General features: G+C 41.6%; 1 protein-coding gene across 4 annotated transcripts in view; it reads left to right on the top strand.

The window, feature by feature from the left end:
* The window catches only part of RNGTT (RNA guanylyltransferase and 5'-phosphatase), a 272562-nt gene that overhangs the window by 39436 nt on the left and 213566 nt on the right, over positions 1–19560 (top strand). For all 4 annotated transcript variants that reach the window (XM_061623302.1, XM_061623303.1, XM_061623301.1 and 1 more), the window contains exons 6-8: positions 197–449; positions 12218–12327; positions 13357–13458. In XM_061623302.1, coding sequence (XP_061479286.1) covers positions 197–449; positions 12218–12327; positions 13357–13458 — 465 coding nt within the window. The remainder of the gene's footprint in view (positions 1–196; positions 450–12217; positions 12328–13356; positions 13459–19560) is intronic.

The following is a 19560-nucleotide window of genomic DNA, read 5'->3' as shown; positions in this document are numbered from 1 at the left end:
CACATTCTTGCATCTGAGGCTCTTTCTGAGTACTTAGTTCCATGCTTCCTAATCTTGAGCAGAATTTTTATTTAATTTTATTGTGAACTATGATGATACCTTGTTGGGGATTATAATGCTGGAGGTAGCAGCCTGTAAACATGAAGCATTTAATTTACTGAAATAATTCCCTCTCACAATTTGTGCTTTGTTGCAGTATTGAAGCAGCTGTGGCTATTTTTGCTCAAGCCAGGGCACCTGGTATCTATAAAGGTGATTATTTGAAAGAACTCTTCCGTCGTTATGGTGATGGAGTAGATGCCCCAGTGCCTCCTCCGTTACCAGAGTGGTGCTTTGATGAAGATGAAGATGAGGATGAGGATGATAATTGCAAATCAGGAACCCCAGAATCAGAAGCTGGGTCATCAACTTCCTTTTCAGGCAAAAGAAGAAAAGAACACTTAAAGCTGGTAATGTTGTCAAAAAGACCTAAGTTTTATTTGAACCTTGTTTTAACTAAGTTATTCTTTTATGCTGACTATAGTCTAATACAGAATTAGGAACCATTTTATTTACTATACTTAAGATCACACAGTTGTTGCTGAAACGTAAAAATTAAAAAGTAAAACACTCTGCGCAGACTGCAACTAGGATGGGATGAGAAAATTGGCATGCAAGATGTTTGTGTTGCAGGCACCAAGGTTTTGATTTAGCCAGCCACACATTCTCTTCTCCTTCTAGGCAGCTTCTAGGCAGCATGGGAGATGGGATGGGTTCTCATGTTGAAAAGGGGGGTGGAAAGTTAAATGTCTCAGGGTGCACACAAGACTTAAAGGTCACTAATGTAGAACTTTGTATCTGGCCATAGTATATTTGACAGTATGTAGTGTTTCCTGGTAGCATTGGATAACATCTCAGGGGTGGGTAGGAGTGGAGGCACGTGAGATGAAATTCTGTGTTCAAAGTTGGAAGGCAGGCAGGCTTTGAAACAGTCCTTTTCCTGCTTTGGTTGGTGTCCTGCTTTTCCATCTTACTGTTCAGTGTTTTCTTTTCACTGCCTTTTTATCAGCCCCCAGAACTTCAAAAGACTCCAAATTGTATGATACACTAATACAAATTTTGATAGTTGTTTGCATCTATTATCCTGTGCAATTTTGTTAGGGTTGTTGTTGTTGTTGCTGTTTAATGTTGTAGTGCTCTAGAATCTTATAATTTTGCTTCTGGAATTAGTGTTCTAGTTTTGGTTGGAAACGTCTGGGGTAGGTGAAGAAAGCAGCCAGTTCAAGAACCCTGGATACACAAGATCATGGAATCTCTTCTTGCTTTTTAAAATTTCAGCTCAAACAGATTGGAATTGTCAGTGTTTCTGTAGAGAGTTAGTTATATTAATTCATAACTGGTGACGATGGCTTTTCTGTGAATAATGTTATTTTTAAAGAGAAAAGTGTGGAGCCTTGGGACTTAAAAACTCATTTTTAATTAATGGATAGAAATAGAGAACTGTAATTCTTTTCAGTTAGCCACAAAATTGAAATTCTGAATGCTTCTTAAATTAATATGGAAATGTCACACAACCTTATCTATTTTGTTGACATGCCAAGCATTATGTGAACTTTTAAAAATAAATGGATATCTGTCACCAGTTATTTATGTAGACATAAAGGATTTTTTTTGCAAGATGCGATTGTAACAGAGGGACTGTGCTTTGATGTTGGATTAGTTAGGGTTTCACATTCTATATCTATATCTTTTATCGACATGTTTTGTCATTCGTCATTTGTCAATTTTGACAAAAATCTGTCAAGAAATATGGAAAACTAAACAATGGCCCACAGACTGGAAGCGTTCAATACAGGAATACCCTGCTATACGGACCTTCACTTTACGGACAGTCGCAAGTACGGACATATTTACAGTAGCACCATCCCCCTGTTTACGTATGCTCGCTTCGCAAGAACGGACACTTAACGGCATGATGCCACCGCCCGATCAGTTTCCAACCACAAACTTTTTCTTAAAATAAGGCCTACCGTGTTTATTTTAGTTCTAAATGCATTATTTACATCAGTTATGCCCGTATATGATGATTGCAGTGCAGTATATGCATCGATAAGTGAAAAAAGGTAGTGCTTCACTTTAAGTACATTTTCGGTTTACGTACTCACTCTGGACCCATTGTGTATGTTAATGCGGGGTATTCCTGTATACATCCCAATTCCAAAGAAAGGGGATCCCAGGGAAAGCAGTACTTATCGAACTATTGCTTTAATATCCCATGCAAGTAAGGTATTGCTCAAGATTCTGCAACAAAGGCTCTTACCATATATGGAGCGAGAAATGCCAGATGTCCAAGCTGGATTTAGAAAGGGAAGAAGTTCCAGAGATGATATTGAAAACATACGCTGGATAATGGAGGGGACCAAGGAATTTCAGTAGAAAATCACCCTCTGTTTTATACATTACAGCAAAGCCTTTGATTGTGTAGATCATGAAAAACTATGGAATGCTTTAAAAGAAATGGGGTTGCCACAGCATCTGATTGTTCTGATGTGCAACCTATACTCTGGACAAGAGGCTACTGTAAGGACAGAATATGGAGAAACCGATTGGTTGCCCATCGGAAAGGGTGTGAGACGGGTGCATTTTATCACCCTACTTGTTTAATCTATATGCAGAATATATCATACAGAAAGCAGGTTTGGACCAAGATGAAGGAGGTGTGAAAATTAAAGGGAAATACCATTAATTTAAGATATGCGGACGATACCATACTACTAGCAGAAACCAGTAATGACTAGAAATGAATGCTGATGAAAGTTAGAGGAAAGCACAAAAGCAGGACTACAGCTGAATGTCAAAAAGACTAAAGTAATGACAACAAAAGATTTATGTAACTTTAAAGTTGACAATGAGGACATTGAACTTGTCAATACCTCAGCATAGTCATTAACCAAAATAGAGACAATAGTCAAGAAATCAGAAGAAGGCTAGGACTGGGGAGAGCAGCTATGAGAGAACTAGAAAAGGTTCTCAGATGCAAAGATGTATCATTTAACAGTAAAGTCAAGATCATTCAGACCATGGTATTTCTGATCTCTATGTATGGATGTGAAAGTTGGACAGTGAAAAAGGTGAAGAGAAAAAACAACTCATTTGAAATGTGGTGTTGGAGGAGAGCTTTGCGGATACCATGGACTGCAAAAAAGACAAATAATTGGGTGTTAGAACAAATTAAACTAGAGCTATCACTAGAAGCTAAAATGATGAAACTGAGGTTATCATACTTTGGAGACATCATGAGAAGACACGATTCATTAGAAAAGATAATAATGCTGGGAAGAACAGAAGGGAGTAGAAAAAGGGGAAGGCCAAACAAGAGATGGGTTGATTCCATAAAGGAAGCCACAGACCTGAACTTACAAGGTCTGAACAGGGTGGTTCATGACAGATGCTCTTGGAGGTCACTGATTCATAGGGTCGCCATAAGTCGCAGTCGACTTGGAGGCACATAACAACAACAAAGGATTTCTGAGACTTCCGGGAAGGGTGACTTAGCCTGTGCCTGCTTTTGAGACGGGCTCCTGCCTCAAAAGAAGCTTATTCAGATATATCAGTCAGTTTTTTCTTTTTTTTTTGACTGATTAAACTTCTCCCGGGTAGGGAGAAACGAAGAGATTAACCTCAAAGCCTATTTTTGTTGGGACGACCAGATCTCATTAATTTATGGGACGAGGTCCAGCCGACGAAGGTGGGACGGATTTTTAACAGCAAGCTCTATCTGATAAAGCGAACGTTCACCTTATCTTCTAAGAGAGAACGCACTAACAGGCAAGCACCCTTCTTTCTATATTTTTCTTTTACTTGACTTAAATTGTTGCTGTTTAAAAGAGATTTGCCAGATTGATCAGTTTTTGACATCTCACTGGGGAGCCATAACTTCTCTCTGCTACGCACTAATTAATAGCTTATCTCTGTTTTTGTTGCAAAAAGCTGTCCTGGATTTGCATTCTAAAGATATACACAGAAGAGGGATTTCTATTCCAGATTTTTATTTTGAAAAATATTATACTGTTTTGAGACTACTCTCTTTTTGGTCTATTTTATTTTGACGAATCTGTTTCTTGACGATTGCCATTAATTGTTTCGATCCTGGGAACTGCATTTTGTTTACTTAACTATTGGAGAGATAAGGCTGTCTGCTCTGTTTATACTGTGATGTCACCAAGTTTGGAGTATTAACCCAATTGTTGCTGAAATAAGAAGTGGTTTTCCTATATTTTTCTTTTAAAATGGCAATTAAGAAAGTGGCTGAAAATCTGGAAATAACTATGTTTCAGAAAATAATGGATGAGATTGAGATAATGAAAATTGAATTGAGTAAAATGAAGCAGGAGATTAAAGATATAAGGGTCCCTGTGAGAGAGGTGACCCTGGAAGGGGTCCCTGTGAGAGAGGAGACCCCGGAGATTGGAACAGGGGTCCCTGTGAGAGAGGCGACCCTGGAGACTGGAATAGGGGTCCCTGTGAGAGAGGAGATCCCGGAGATTGGAACCAACGTGGAACAGGAACAAGATTTGGAGTCTATGGACTTTAGAAATAAAATCTATTGTTTGGAACTCAATGTTATCTCTGAAGAAATGAATGAAGATTCTAGAGATAAAGTTATCAATGGCATGGATAATCTTCTGGACTGGAATGATGTGATGGAGCCCAATATAGAGAAAATCTATGGAATTATCTGCAGCCATGTGACAATGGAAAAACTTTTAAGAGATGACCCAGTGTATTTTGAAAAAAAGAACAGAGATATGATTTTACAGCAGTATTTCAGCAACCTATTCAGAATGGATGGCAAGAAAATATTTGGGATAGAGGTAATCCCCATCAGACTCTTACTATATGACTATGGCTTTGACAGCAAGATTATTATGGAATACTGATAATGGAAGATTGGATATTGAAATTACTGGACTTAACAAGACTACTGAAGATGGAAGATGGAAAATGGAACTAATAGAGATAATAGAACAATGGCTACTGAAATTATTGAACCTAACAGATTCTGATGTGATGGATTAATTGAAATGTTTATTTTGACTATGGTTATGACAATAAGATTATCATAATTAGTAATGAGATGGATTAATCGATATGCTTATCTGGAAAAAAAAATTGATAGATATATTTCTTAAAGAATTGAAACCTCTCTTTGACTTTTTGTGGAAAGAATAAAGTAATGTTTATGAGATTTGATGATTAAGTAAGATAACTACTGGAGGAAAGTGATTTTATAATATGACTTAAGAGACAGGATTGTTATATATTATAGACTTATAACTGATTTGATCTTTGACAAATGGGAAGTCAATATTTTACTTTTTATTTTTTATTTTTTTTTTTTTCTTTTTTTCTTTTTGTTTAACTATTTTTGATTTTGTTTTTTGTCTTTGAATGTTTTATGATTTTGTCTTGTATGTTTTATGAAAATCTGAATAAAAATTATTGAAAAAAAAAAAAAAACAACAACAAAGGATTTCTTTGCATGATGTGATTGTAACAAAGGGATTGTGCTTTGATATTGGATTAGTTAGGGTTTCACATTCTATATCTTCTGTATCTTTTATCGACATGTTTTGTCATTGTTAGCATATTGTTAGCATATTAGAAAATTATGTGGAGGTTTACAATCTTCAACATCTGTCTTTTTGCCATAAAGCATGATGGCATTTGTTCTTCCTTGATCTTGCATTTAAAATTACAGCATATACAAATGTAGGTATGCAGTAATGGAACATAATTGATTGAGAGTGTCATTTCTTGATGAATATTTGAGGTCTGTACTGCCCTTCTGAGACAAAATCATGTCAGAATGAAGGTGGTGGTGGGGAGAATAAGAATTGTATTCAACCAAGTCCTCAGAATAGACCCACTGAAGTTAATGAAGCTAAGTTAGTCATGTCTGTTAATTTGAAGGGGTCTACTCTGAGTAGGAATACCATTCAGTAACTTACGTAAAAATCTCCCTGCCCATAAAAAGCTAGCAATGTAGGTAGAAAGCTAGGCTTGCATACCTTCTTGGTGACATGTTGTCTTTCTCGATTTTTGGTACATGTGGGAACATACAAACATGCAGTACCTTACCTGCTTTCTGACATGGTACATTTCTAGGAGTGCATTTCACCTGAGTCCCAATTTACACACTCAGAGCTTTTCTGAATTTGTAGATTGGCTCTCAGAAGAAGGCTAACTCATTTTGTAACTCTTACTGATATGTTTGTGTTGCAGTAACATAAATAAATAAAAACTGGGTTTTTTTCCTCATGGGTAACTGTGCAAAATGCAAGAAGGCTGCAAGCAACATATATGCAGTACTAATATTTCACACTATGTCTAAATGCTTAACCCTAGTAAGCATAGTACTTGCATAGTATCCCTGCATGAGAAGGTGAAATGGCCACCAAGGGTTTGCCCAGCAAGGGTTTGATGTGATCATGTTACTATCCTGCCATATCCTCTGGGTTCAATTTCAGTCTATATCAGTCCCTGTTGTCAGGGGTTCACTATCTAAATATAAGGTTGAGGAAACAAAGGAAGGCAAACTAGAAAAAACAATTCCTTTCCACTCACTGACACTGACACTTGTTTCTACTACCCCCTTTCTGTCAAAATGCGGCTCTCCTGAATTGCCCATCCTGTTCTTCTTCCATTCATTCCCTCAAACCTCAAGACTGCAAATCAGAGGACTCACCTGAAAGGAAAATACCACCCCCAAGCCTCCCTCCTGTCCAACTTTTTTGAAAAAGGCTTATTTGGTCTTTAAATATGGTGTGTTTCCTGCTATAGGATGGATGAGCCTAATCCCAAATGGTGAAGTAGCAGCTGTAGGTGTGGATGTAGTTGATGACAGTTTGCATCTCTTGCTGGTTTCTGTTTACTGGGTCACAGGGCAGCTGGTTCTAAACGGCTGCTGTGAGGAGTGGGGTGGTGGCGGCAGGAAGTGGATTAACAGCTGTAGTTCTGCTTTTGTGCTTTCCTCTTTAACTTTCATCAGCATTCGTTTCAAATCATTCCTGGTTTCTGCTAGTAATATGGTATCATCTGTGTATCTTAAATTATTGATATTTCTTTCTCTGATTTTCACATCTCCTTCATCCTGGTCCAATCCCACTTTCCGTATGATATGTTCTGTGTATAGATTAAACAAATAGGGTGGTGAAATTACACCCCTGTCTCACACCCTTTCCTATTTGGAACCAATTGGTTTCTCCATATTCTGTCCTTACAGTAGCCTCTCGCTTAGAGTGTAAGTTGCGCATCTAGTGTGGGATAAAAACCTATGGGCACAACTAGAAAGTGGTGTCCGGTTTGTGGCAATAGTTGTCCCCTCCCCCAAATCCTTGTTAGGGAAAAATGTGAAGATGAACCTATCTGCCACCAACAAATTAGTTTGCATCTTTTCTTTTTAATTCAAACCGAATTCTGATCTGTTTATTCAAAACCACAGTAGAGAAAGAGATGCAGCTCCATGACTCTTCCTCATTTTTATCACCTAGTCATTTGAAATACCATAAAGCTGAATTGTGTGAATAAGCATATTAATAATTAAAGCAGAATTCAAAGCTGAAGAGATTTGGGGGAGTGAAATAATTTGGTTAATATGCATATTCATGTAATTCAGTTTTACAGCTTTGGATGCACTCTTTTTGTTAAGAAGTGCAAGGGGGAAGAAACCTTTTGGCAGATTTGACTTTTCCAGAGCTGTGTAGAGAAGGAGGCTACCTATATTTGACTGAACTCTAGGAGTACAAGGAGAGGTGCTTGTCAGGTAAATTTGTAATTTGGTTGTTTAGGACTTTGAAAACTAAAAGCTTCTGTTAGCCTAATACAAGAATTGGGAACCCTCTTTCTGCCAAAGGGCCGCATTCCCTTGGGGGCAATGGTTTTGGGACTGCATGCCAGTGGTGGGTGGGGCCACCCACCTCCTGCAATATACAGACATCACCTCCATTCATTTATCCATTCACGCACACATATACCCTCATCCCATATACAGATATTTGGGGGGAGGGGCGCACACACACTCTGTCTCTGTTCATCCATCTATCCATTTACACATACTTTGTCCCATCCAAACATTCATTCATTCATTCATTCATTCATTCATTCATTCATTCATTCATTCTCTCTCTCTCTCTCTCTCTCTCTCTCTCTCTCTCTCTCTCTCTCTCTCTCGCACACACACACACACACACAGAGGGAGGGCGGGAGGGAGGGAGAGGGAGAGAGGAGCTCAGTTTAATTGGAAGCCTAGCAGGTGACTAGGGGAGGAACTGAGCAATCTATGGCAGCTGGCTTGAGCTGAGAATGTGAAGGGAGAAGCCCAAAAATGCAGAGGAGACAGCTCTGAGAAAATGCTGAATGGCTGAGGAGAAGGCTGCTGGCCAGACAGAAATGTGCTGTGAGTTAGATCTGGCCTAGGGGTGTGGGTGGGCAGGCAACAGTGCCCACCCATGGCCTAAAGATTAAGTGTTGTCTGAACAAATTAATATTCCTGATACATTTTGTACTTTACAAGTTGTACTGAGGAAACATTGATTGAAAACATTTCAGAATGTAATTCCTTGCATATCATCTCCTGCATCTAGCTGTCAGCTGCAGGGAAGCTATTTCACTGCTTCTGGCTTCTGTGGTGTTCCTGCATGAACCAAAGTGTGTAGCGTTGGTTCAGCACACTGGGGAGTTAATCAGTTCTCAGCGTTCTTCATACATGATAACAAAACTGCTCCAGCTTCACTGACAGATACTTGATTCCTAGAAGGACAAAACAGTTGAAATCTGATTTTAAAATGCACCTCTGGGTGCTAGTTGATAGCAAAGAAGTTAGAATTAAAATATTTTCTTTGCAGTTTAATGCTTATCAAAGTGACAGCTTAGAAACATGTTTGCCTAATGTGAAATCTTGAAAGTGAATTTTGAAGCTTACCTGCGCATGGTGAACTTGCAGATGAATAGATAAGTGTAGGTAGTGTAGCTTTTAGAGTGTGCAAAATATGGGTATCTTTGGCAGAAAAGGTATTTTCTTGTTTTTAAGTTCTTTTGTATAAACAGCTTCATCAGATAGGTTTGGCAGCATAAATGGTATACATTTGCTTTTTCAGAAAGGTCATTTGAAACATGATGTGGTTCTTGAGCAGTTTCAGAAAGAAAATCAATTTTAGATATCATCCAGGTCCTGTACTCGCTTTCCTCTTATGGATGTATTGTGATTTATGCAGGGGGTGGTGGTGGGGAATCTGAATGGCTTCCAGGTGCTTGTGAGGTATTTCATCCATTCACAGTGGTAGCTCTTCTGAGAGGGGTATGATATCAGGAATGGATTATTTTATATGAAGCCAGACTCACTTCTCTCGACTCCTCCTTTCTCCAGATGCCCCCTCTCCTCAAAGTGCATGAAGGTAGTCTCCTAGAAGTTTTACTTTCATATGATAAAACATTCCATACTGGTATAATACTAGGGTGGGGAAAGTTGGCCTAATTTTCTGTGACCCCGAGTGCCATTTGGCTTTCCAGGTGCTGTGGGCATACTCTTGCTCTCTGGAGTGCTCTGTAGGAATCAGTTTGTCTTCTGCTTTGTGTGTGAGAGAGATTGAAAAGAAGTGGGTGTCACAGAGAGTGAGAGAGCTATGAGATCCTCCACTGCTGTAAACTCAGCCCACTTTGGGCTCTGGACTTTGGTTCCACCCACCATGGGCTGAAGCCCATAATAGACTTTTCCCTTTGGTCAACAGCCCTCTACAGGAAAAAAATATTCTCTACCCTGGTGTACTCAATAATGTTGTGCTTAGATCAGGGGCACCCAAGTTTGTATATCTGCACAGCTATGAAGCTCACTGGGTGGCCTTGAGCAAAATCACTGTCGGGCATGCCATTGTATGAAGAAAATTGCATGCTTCCCCTGGTATGTAACCCTGAGCTCCTTTGAGGAAGGGCACAGTACAAATGATTCAGATAAAATAAACTGGTAAGGCACTGGCTCAAGGGAACCTGGCCAATGAAGCATAACTGGAAGATATGTTGATTTTGCTATTAATCAGTTGGCACATTGAAGTAAATAGTACAGTATCTACATACAAAAGTCACTTGGGGATGTTGTATAGAGATGATAAGGTGAATCCAACTATGACTCATTGAAATGAATGGACATGGCTTGTCCATTGATTTCATTGGGTCTGTTCTGAGTGACTTTATTGAATACAACCCAAGGTTATTTCTACCAAATGCAGAAATGTTTTACTTTTATAAAAGTCATGGTAATTGCTTGAATCTGGAGATATACAGATTTAAGTTCTGCATTGTTAATTTGGATCAAGTTTTTAAACCTTGTGTTTGACTACATTCAAATGTTATGTAGGAGGACCTTGAGGCTGATGGATCTGGTTGCTCTGGGAGAGTTTGGTTGAAGCCCTTGCTGATCTCAGTAATGAAGGAATATCTCAGGCAGTTGGCACAGTCACTCATGAGCCTCCTGCTTGTTGGTGCTAGTTGAGCTCCCTGAGTTTCTGGGGTTTTGGGGACAATGAAACAGCATGGATGATGGCTAGAGTGATGGATTCATTAGGCAGAGTGAGGTGGGTGCCTCTGGCAGCAAGTGCTGGGAGGCAGGGAGCAGGGTTGGGGGACAGAGCTTTGTGTGCTACATTGTGGCTAGCCTGCACTCTCAGGTCCAGTGGAGAACACTGTTCTATGACTAGCACTGAAGTGAAATTCAATTGCCAGTCTGGTTAGCCTTTGTATGTGGAATGAGAGGGAGCACCATCTTGTCCACCACAGGTGCTAAAATGTTTTGGGCTGGCCCTGGTCCCGCTATCGGCAGAAATGTGTATGATGGGAAACTGGGAGAAAGCTTTCTTTATCATGGAACTTCCTGTCCGAGGAAATCAGATAGGCTCCCTCTCAAATAAATCTTGAATGTTTTGGCATGCTTAAGGCTTTGATTGGACCTCAGATTATTTTTCTTATTTCTGCTGGTTCTGTGTTTGTTGACCATTATGGTTGCTGGTTGCTATGCTCCATGATGTATGCTTAATGTATACTGGTTCTAATTTCTGTTTAGCATATAGTAGTTCTAACTTACCCACTTTGGCAGGTGACTTGAGTTCAGACTGGGCTGCAAAGAAAGAAAGGAAAGAATGACTCCTAATTGTTTCCTTTGAAGTTGGGGTGATTAGACAAGTAGTTGGGCTATGGGGGAGTTCAGGATCTGACCTCCCCATCCTTGTTACAGAGTGTTATCTGATGGTAAAAATAATTTAATAATGGGATTAGGAAAGTGAGCCAAGGTGCATATGTAGTTGTTGGACTCAAAGTCCATGGCCAATGGTCAGGGATGATGTAGTTCAGCAACATCTGGAGGGCCACAGATTCACCATCCTTGACTTACTGTATAGTGGTTCTAATTTCTGTTTATGCTGGCCACCTTGAGTGTATTGATATGAATTGGAAAGTTGGGAAATTAAAAATAACACCCTTAAGTATAGTTTCTCTCAAGTGTTAATGCTTTTATTTGTAGTGCAATCCGTTTTCAGTGGTTACATAAAGGGGAAAATTACTTTTATTATATGCAACCTTTGAAATCTCTGAGTCAAAACAGAACAAGTACTTCTTAATTCAAACACAATTTGTAGAATCTCTACCCTCCATGTCTCAGTACTTTAACTGATGGTCTTTGTGGCTCATTGGACCATGTTTCCAGTCTACAAAGCTCCTATGCCTGTATGTAACCTTTTAACCAATAGCACACAGTTTCTCCTTTCTGTATGCTCTGTATGAGGTTTTCCTCCAACATCTCAGCTGTTTTTTTGTCCACTCCTTCCTTAAATTTCCTGCCTCTTATTATTTTATGTCTGTTGGGCTCCCCTACCTACAAGGGTTTTTCTGTTCATTTCAGGAGAGAATGAAACTCTGTGGACACAAAACGTCCGTATGTGTGCTTAGAACATTCTGCTCCATTGAAGTAATTGGGACAACACTAGGTTGGGGTAATTGTGTATTAAAACACTTTATTAGGGTTTTGATTACATCATTCTTGTAAAATCAATAATTGTAATTTACTTATATCTTACTTTAAATGTAAAACTAAGCTCACTTAATGTTGAGATCTGGATAACCATATCATCAGATTTCCAAACTGTTGTTTGTTGTATTCTAACACTGTTATATTTGATGTGTTTATTTTCAGGGTGCAGTGTTCTTGGAAGGAATATCAGTTAAGCATGTAACCCAAGTAACAACTCAGCCAAAATTAGGAGAAATACAACAGAAATGCCAGCAGTTCTGTGGTTGGAAAGGGTATGGGAACAAATATTTTAAAATTTTAGTTTGTGTAAACCAGAAATAAGGATGTGTGTTGCATCTCAAACAATACTAAATTAAACAAAGATAAAAAGTGAAATATCACCATACAAAGCATCTTTACATAATTGGTTATAGAAGTATTTCTTCCTTTTAAAGTGATTGAGTCAAATATGTTGGTCACAAGATATGAAAAAAAACCTGTAATGATATTATGGTAATAGAAATCTTTATCTAAACTTTGACTGGATTAAAACTGTATATCTGAAATTGTGTGGAGAAACCTATTAGTCTGTTGAAGCAGATTGTGAGAATATTACAGTTGACACATAATCCTATGTTTGTTTATTCAAAAGCAAGTCCCATTAAGTTCAATGGGGCATAATTGGTTTAGGATTGCAGCCATAACGGTGGATCATGCCATATGCAATCAGAACTTGCTATTAATGTAATTAATCTTTTCGGGTGATAGCCAACATTAGTCATAGTCAGAGTAGAACCATTTCAAACAATGGCCAGGTGGGTCTACTCTGTGACTTAGCTGGATCAGAGCTTGGAAAAGTTACTTTTTTGAATTACAACCCCCATCAGCCCCAGCCAGCATGGGCACTGGATGGGGCTGATGGGAGTTGTAGTTCAAAAAATGTAACTTTTCCAAGCTCTGAGCTGGATATTACCTTTAGATCTTATATCAATTTTACTACTTATATCAATATTTTTGAACTCACTTCAGAGACTCACAGGAGCCTTTCAAAACCTGTTGTCCCAGATTGGTGGGGAGCTGTATCTAATTATCCTGAAAGATTTCACAAGTGGATCTTAGCTACTGCTAGTGCCAAAATCCTAGAGCACCAATTTGGCCACAAAGCAGAAATGTTTTGCAAGCACTTCTGCCTTCTTTTGGCGGATATTCGTGCTTCAAAGCCACTATTGCAGGAAAGCTAATTGCCAATAATGGGCTCAGGAAAGGCTGATAAGAAATTGTTGCTGCTAGATGCTAATTAAGATCCTTTCCCCACACTTTAGGACTGGATTCCCTGGGGCACAACCTGTTTCTATGGATGAGCAAAATATTAAACTCTTAGAGCAGAAGCCATACAAAGTAAGCTGGAAAGCAGATGGAACTCGGTAAGCTTCTTCATAAATTTTCAGCTCCCTAAGGAAGCTCCAAACACCAATCATAAATTGTTCTGACGATGCACCATACATGGCCTTGTGTGTGATTTTTTATTTTTTGCTGCACTGCTTTACATCTGAATGAATTAAAAAGCAAAGGATGATATCTGGCTGAGCAGTTCTGCTAGTGCAAGGACTTTTAGCTGTGCAGTGGAACTTTACCACCTTGTGCACCCCCTGTGCACCCTGTAAATCTGCTCTGGAGGGTTGGGGCAATCCCCAGAACAAATTTAGAGGGTGTCCAGTGAAAGGAGAGAGTGGGGAATTTCCATTGCACAGCTAAAGTCCTTGTGCTAGCGTAGTTAACAATACTACTGCTGAACTTTTTATTGTGAAGAATTTCAGCTTGCCCAGACTGCAGCAGACCCAACCCAACACATCTTCTCGTAGCTTCACTAATTGCTTCAACTGATTTTCCAAAAAATTACATTATCATAAAAATGTAAATGTACTGCCTTCAAGTCGATTCCGACTTATGGCGACCATATGAATAGGGTTTTCATGAGGCTGAGAGGCAGTGACTGGCCCAAAGTCACCCAGTGAGCTTCATGGTTATGTGAGGATTTGAACCCTGGTCTCCCAGGTCATAGTCCAACACCTTAACCACTATATAATGCCATTCATAGTACAAAAGAGTTTATATTTGATTTAACAAAAGCTTACCAAATGAGAAATAGAAATAATATTATATTTATAATTAATAAAGTTATTTTAATTTGCATCCTTTGTCTTATGTTGGGATTTGTCGGGAGGATGAGCTGGGCTCCGGGGGGATTGGAAGAAGAGGATTCAGATGGCTGGCAGAGGGAGGAGGGAGGAACTTACCCTCTGTGGAGCGAAGCCGAAACAGAGGACATGCCAGAGATAGGGTCGCCTAGCAACGGGGAGCCTGAGAGCCTTGAAGTTTTAGAATCCCCCCCAGACATTCCCAGGCCCTCCCTTCTCCGCAGCTCAGAGCAAGAGGGAGGGCTGATCACAGCAGAAAGGCGGAGAGATGGTTTACCGTCAGCCTCTCCTTTATCACCCATAGTGGAATCGGAAACTTCAGAAGAGGAGGGGGTGATGCTTCCCCCCTCACCGCGCACACGCAGACAGCTGAAAAGACAGGAGAGAAGGGGGGGAAGGCGGGCAGTACCTGAGGGGCAGTTAAGGAGGAGCGAAAGGTTGCGCGCCCGTTTAGCCCCTTCTTAAAGAACAGGCGGGAAGCAGCCCCTTGCTCTGTCAACTTTCTCCCAATGTCGCAGGACCTGTATTGCTTCATGAGAAAGCGCAGTCTTTGTTTGGACATTACTCTAATAAAACACGAATTAACTACAACCTCTGGTCTGGTTCCTGAGTTGCATCCTGGGCCTGACAGCTTGACAGAGCCACCTAAATCACCCTCAACGCTCTCTTCACTTGACTGGGACAAGATGTCAAAGGGAGCAGCGGGGGGGACGAACCCCACTTCTGAGATGGAAGAAGTGAAACTCTTGAGGACTAAGGTAGCTGAATTGCAGACGGATGTCCAAGCCCTGCTAGCAGCACTCAAGGCGCTGAAGACGGATAATCAAACCTTGAAGGCCACGATAGACCAGATGCAAACAGCCCCTCCAGCTGCCGCAGTAAAGGTTCCCATTGGATTGCCCCCAAAATACGCGGCACAAAGTGATCAGTTGGCAACTTTCGTGGCTCAATGTGAGTTATATCTGGATGTCAGGCACATGGAGTTTCCAGACGATGGGGCTAAAGTGGCCTTCGTGATTAGCCTCCTGGAGGGAGAAGCTGCAAAATGGGTGACTCCGTATCTCGTGAGAAAAGATACTGTCTTAAGAAGGTACAGAGGATTTATACAGGAGATGACCGAGATGTTGCAAGACCCGCAAAGAGCTGAAACAGTAGCGCGGCAACTAGGCGCTCTGAAGCAAGCTAAAGGGACTGTTTCCGAGTACACTAACGCTTTTAAAATTCTGTCCCAGGAAACTGGTTACAATGATGCCGCCCTGATGTTTATGTACCGGAGTGGATTAAATGCTGAAATCCTGGATGAGTTGGCCAGGACCTCCCCCCCCGCTGACCTACCAGGGCTCATCCGGCTATGCCTACAGATAGATCACCGGATGGAAGGAAGGCGCCTGGAAAGGAAGCAGGAGGTCCCGAGATACTCAGCCTCGGCATCTCGCAGCAAGACCCTTCCCTCTGCAGGAATGGCAGGTAATGCAGCTGAGGGACAGGGAGGGGCTAGGCCAAGACTGTCGGAAGAAGAAAAGGAAAGACACCGCCGAGAACGTTTATGCTTTTATTGTTCAAAGCCGGGCCATGTGGCCAGAGACTGTGGACTAAAAGGGGGGAAAGCTGAGCCGTCGGGAAACTAGAACACCCAGTCCACGTGCAGGCCGGTGGACTGGGGGCAGCATTGTATAAAGGCCCCCCAACGATCCAACCTCCCTCAAAGGGGGTGTTGGTCTTGCCTATTCGGATTACAACTTCCAGAGGAGTGGTGTTTAATTCCACTGCCTTAATTGACAGTGGAGCCTCCACAAATTTTATTGATGCAAAGTTAGTCAAGCGTCATGGAATTTCCCGGTGGAAACTGAACGCTCCCCTAGCTGTGGAGACTATCGATGGGAGACCCCTGAAGTCAGGAGGGGTGACACAAGCCACGGAGGAAGTGAAACTTCAAATCCCCGGGCACGAAGAGTTCATTTCGCTATACGTGTCAGATCTCTCGAACTTTGAGGTGATTCTGGGAATGCCCTGGCTAGCAAAGCATGAACCCACAATAAGTTGGAAGGAGGCGGTGGTGTGGTTCACCTCACAGTATTGCCAGCAGAACTGTCAACCTGAAGGAATCAAGAACACCTTAGCGGGGGCAGTGCAAGAGATCGAGCAAGTGACCCTGCCGCCAAAGTATGAAGAATTCAAAGATGTGTTTGATGAAAAGGAGGCAGAGACTTTACCCCCCCACCGCCCTTATGACTGTGCGATTGATCTAGTGCCAGGAGCCAGCATTCCATCAGGGAGAATCTACTCTCTCACAGAGATTGAGAGGGAGGCCCTGAAGGAATTCCTGGATAAAAACCTGAGACGAGGATTCATACGCCCCTCACAATCCCCTGCTGGAGCGCCACTATTGTTTGTGAAAAAGAAGGGGGGGGAACTCAGACCCTGTAACGACTATCGCGCATTGAACCAGATCACCATCCCCAACAGCTACCCGCTGCCCCTGATCTCAGAGTTGTTGGACCGACTGCGCTCTGCAAAAATCTTCACGAAGTTGGATTTGAGAGGAGCGTACAATCTGATCAGGATGAAGCAGGGAGATGAATGGAAAACAGGGTTCTTGACCACTTACGGACAGTACGAATACCTGGTCATGCCGTTTGGACTTTGTGGAAGTCCAGGAATTTTTCAAAAATTCATGAACGACGTGTTTAGAGACTTGTTGGACACATATGTAATCTGTTACTTAGATGATATCCTGGTGTTCTCAAGGAACCAGGAAGACCACAACCAGCATGTGAAGACGGTGTTGCAGAGACTGAGAGAAAATCACCTGTATGCTAAATTAGAGAAATGTGGATTTGACCTCAAGTCTCTAGACTTCCTTGGATATCGAATCTCAGCGGAAGGCGTGGAGATGGACCCAGGGAAAGTAAGCTGTATATTGGACTGGGGCCAACCTGTCACCAAAAAGGATGTACAACGGTTTTTGGGGTTTGCCAATTATTACAGAAAGTTCATTCCAGGGTTTTCCAAATTGACAGCTCCTCTGACTGACTGTTTAAGGGGAAAGAAGAAGTTTCAATGGACAGAGAATGCCACCCAGGCCCCTTGAGGAGCTGAAGAGAAGGTTCGCTTCCGAGCCCATTCTGCACTTTGCTGACCCGCCCCGCCCTTTCATCGTGGAAGCAGATGCTTCAGATTTTGCTATTGGGGGGGGTCCTTCTGCAATTAGACCAAGAAGGAAAGGAGCTGCACCCCTGTGCGTACTTCTCTCGGAAGTTAAAGCCTGCAGAGAAGAATTACACAGTTTGGGAGAAGGAGCTGCTGGCCATCAAGGACTCTTTTGAAAGCTGGAGACAATACCTAGAGGGGGCCCCTCATCAGATCGAAGTGCGCTCCGACCACAAGAACCTGGAAAGCCTCCAAACTGCCAGGAAGCTGAACCAGAGACAAATAAGATGGTCCCAGTTCTTCACCAGGTTTAACTTCAAGATCACTTACCAAGCCCAAGCCAAAAACCAGAGAGCTGATGCCTTATCCAGACAGCCACAGTACAAAGAAAGTGAATCCGAGGACCAGCCTCAGTACGTGATCCCGCCAGAGAAATTAATGTTGGGATCATGCCAGTCTTCGTGGGAAGAGGAACTCAAAAAGGCACAAGAAGATGCAGACGTACTAAAATATGGGCAGGAGACGGGACAAAGTCAAGACTCAGAAGTAACCTTTCACTGGAGGAATGGACTATTATGGTTCAAAACAGCCAGATATGTGCCAGAAGGAGAATTAAGGCTCAGAATCCTACGCCAGTGCCATGATTCCATCACAGCGGGACACTTTGGGATTTACAAGACCATTCAGAACGTGGCCAAGGACTTCTGGTGGCCTAAAATGCGTAGGGATATTGAAAGCTATGTAAAGTCCTGCTCTGTCTGTCTGCGGACAAAAACACAAACAGGAAAACCAGCAGGACTGTTACAACCGCTACCTGTCCCACATGAACCCTGGAAGGATCTCTCCATGGATTTTATAACTGATCTACCCAAATCCCAAGGAATGACAGCCGTTTTAGTCGTGGTAGATCTACTCACCAAAATGGCGCATTTCCTCCCTTGTGCAGGGGCCTTAGAGGCTAAGGAAACGGCCAAGTTATTCATCAAAGAAGTCTACCGACTGCATGGGTTGCCAAACAGTGTAGTCTCAGACCGAGGAACTCAGTTCACAGCCAAATTTTGGAGAGCAATGTGGAAACAGTTGCAGACGGAATTAAAACTCTCCTCCGCCCATCACCCCCAGACAGATGGGCAAACGGAACGCTTGAACGCCGTTTTGGAAAGATATTTAAGAAGTTATGTGTCCTATCAACAGATTGACTGGGTATCATATTTGCATTTTGCAGAGTTCGCCTACAACAATTCTCTACACTCCAGCACTCAACAAACCCCATTCTTCGCGAATTATGGATTCCATCCTAAAGTCTTTCCAAGCAGCTCAGAAGGAATGCTAGTACCAGCAGCTGAGGACTTCCTAAAAGAATTGCAAGCGGCGCAACAAACACTGAAACAGCAGTTAAACGAAGCCAAAACAGAGTACAAGCGAGTTGCTGACCTGCACAGGAAGGAGGGCCCCCCCCTTCAACCAGAAATTTTTTATATATTTTACAGTGTGCCGCGAACCAGAAAAGTTTTGAGAACCACTGAACTAGAGAGAAGGATGGCAGGGGTCTTGCTTCTCTCCTCTTTCTTGGTTTCAGAAGAAGTCAGATACACTCAGATGTAGCAAGACTACTCAACTTCAGTGTGATGTTGAGCAAGATAATGACTTCTTGTAAAATCAGTATTAAAAATTCTTATTTTGAAAGCACACTGTGGGCAGAATATACTATAAAGTGACTGTAATGTCCCTAGGGTTCTATGAAGACTTTTTGCTACTGTCCTTATCTGAGCACTCTAGGGGTCCCTTGGTAAACTGGATTACATTGGTGTCTGGTTAAGTCCATCGTTACAGCTTGAATTAAATTCACACTAAACACACACAAAAGCCAGTTGCCATCATCTGTTAGAAACTCGTGGAAACTTACTATCAGGAGTGTGTGTTTGATTAGGAGATCTATCCTAAAAGACTCTGCCACCTTCCAATCTCTTAACTGCTCAAACCCTTTGTAGGATATAATACTTTTTCTAAGGAACTTGGCCAACAGGATGCTGGTATTAATATGATAAGCCTAGAATATGAGTGCATGCAAATTTGTTTAACCAATTTAGCTTTATTAACATATAGAAAAAACTCAGCTACAGGCAGAGAAATGCAAAAAAGGTTTCTAACTCAATACGTCTGCCTCGCTGACATAGT

The sequence above is a fragment of the Rhineura floridana genome, chromosome 4, assembly GCF_030035675.1.
Source record: "Rhineura floridana isolate rRhiFlo1 chromosome 4, rRhiFlo1.hap2, whole genome shotgun sequence".
NCBI lineage: Eukaryota > Metazoa > Chordata > Lepidosauria > Squamata > Rhineuridae > Rhineura > Rhineura floridana.
This window is presented reverse-complemented; position numbering and strand designations above follow the sequence as displayed.